Source organism: Pteropus vampyrus, unplaced genomic scaffold, assembly GCF_000151845.1.
Source record: "Pteropus vampyrus isolate Shadow unplaced genomic scaffold, Pvam_2.0 Scaffold86, whole genome shotgun sequence".
Classification (NCBI taxonomy): domain Eukaryota; kingdom Metazoa; phylum Chordata; class Mammalia; order Chiroptera; family Pteropodidae; genus Pteropus; species Pteropus vampyrus.
Window position 1 is genome coordinate 1,246,280 of NW_011888867.1, and position 1,454 is coordinate 1,247,733.

At 64.3% G+C, this 1,454-nt stretch overlaps 1 protein-coding gene across 1 annotated transcript; it reads left to right on the plus strand.

The window, feature by feature from the left end:
* Window positions 1-195: 195 nt before the first annotated feature.
* HSPB7 (heat shock protein family B (small) member 7) lies at window positions 196-1,397 on the plus strand. The gene is made up of 3 exons (XM_011363610.1): window positions 196-387; window positions 959-1,092; window positions 1,224-1,397. Exons 1-3 carry the CDS (start codon window positions 201-203, stop codon window positions 1,395-1,397), a joined length of 495 nt encoding a protein of 164 aa, XP_011361912.1. The 5' UTR covers window positions 196-200.
* Window positions 1,398-1,454: the final 57 nt, after the last annotated feature.

Here is a 1,454-nt window from a genome sequence, read left to right on the forward strand (position 1 = left end):
AGAAGATTTCCAGCCCCCTCTGGGCCACGGCGAGGCCTAAATTTAGCTGGTAGACAAGGGGCTGGCCCCAAGCCCAGGGGCAGTCGGGCCTTATAAAGCACCGGCAGTCAGGGCTCGGCACGCTCCCCCAGAGCCTGTCGCCCGCACTCTCTCCTGTCCACCCCTGCCCGCCTGGCCAGGGCCCGGCCGCCCGCCCGTGGATGAGCCACAGGACCTCCTCCACCTTCAGAGCGGAGAGAAGCTTCCATTCCTCCTCATCTTCCTCATCCTCCTCAGCCTCCCGCGCCCTCCCGGCCCAGGACCCACCCATGGACAAGGCCCTGAGCATGTTTTCTGAGGATTTTAGCAGCTTCATGCGGCCCCACTCGGAGCCCCTGACCTTCCCAGGCAAGTGCTCGGGGCTCTGATGGGAGGGGAGACTCACAGGTAGGGGACACCTGCTCTGGGGCACCTCCAAGTGTGACTGTGGCTTTGAGCTGCCAGGAACAGGTGTTGCACAGCTGCAGCCACATGTGGCCACCAGGACAGATGTGGCCACAGAGACAGATGTGTCCGTGAGAACGGGCAGGTCTCCAAGGAACAGCTGTGGCTCGAGGGTCAGCTATGGTGCCAGTGGCCACACAGCACTAGTGGCCAGGTCCTCCCTGGAGCCCTGGAGGGCTGCTTGGGGTTGAGGGGTGGGACACAGCCCCTACTCCAGGTCTGGAGACAGTGTCACATACACACGCCCACACCCGCCCCTACTCCTCCCACCCCTGTACCTGGTGGCCCCATCCCCACCATGGAAAAGGTGGGCTGCAAAAGGTAGCGAGGGGTGGGCCGAGGGAGGGGTAGGAGCAACAGCTGAGGGGGAGGCCAGGCCTGGGGGGCCACCCCTTTCCCCAGAAGAAGCAGCCAAAAACCTGGGTTCTGGGTGCAAGCCTGCCCCGTGCTCAGCTCACCGCAGCCCCCTCCGCAGCGCGTCCTGGGGGGCCAGGCAACATCAAGACACTTGGAGACGCCTACGAGTTTGCAGTGGACGTGAGTGACTTCTCCCCCGAGGACATCATCGTCACCACATCCAACAACCACATCGAGGTTCGGGCTGAGAAGGTGAGCCAGCCTATCCCATCGGAACCCAAGCTCCGCACTTATACCCTCTGCCCAGTGTCCCCGCTCCTACGTTCCATCCTGGGACCCCAGACATTGGCCAGTGTCCCCCCGCCCCCACCCCAATCTCCCAGGGCAAACTGGAGACCTTGCTCCCGGAGCTGGCGAGCCTCAGGGCCCATTACTGCCGCTGTCGCCCAAGGCTGCCAGACCCTTTCTTCAGGAGCCAGGGCGGCCGAGGGAGCCACGGGGGACGGGAGGGCACAGTGGAGGTGGAGGGATGCGGGCAGGGGGCACCTGAGGGATGAGGCGAGAGGAGGGAGATGAGACAGTGGCTGAGAGAGGACATCTCTCCCGGCGACATG

Bases quoted from the DNA above. Each gene is read 5' to 3' on its own strand.
- HSPB7 (XM_011363610.1), top strand. From the start codon at position 201: ATGAGCCACAGGACCTCCTCCACCTTCAGAGCGGAGAGAAGCTTCCAT. The intron at 388-958 runs GCAAGTGCTCGG...CCCCCTCCGCAG, and splicing joins GGAGCCCCTGACCTTCCCAG to CGCGTCCTGGGGGGCCAGGC. The intron at 1,093-1,223 runs GTGAGCCAGCCT...CCAATCTCCCAG, and splicing joins TCGAGGTTCGGGCTGAGAAG to GGCAAACTGGAGACCTTGCT.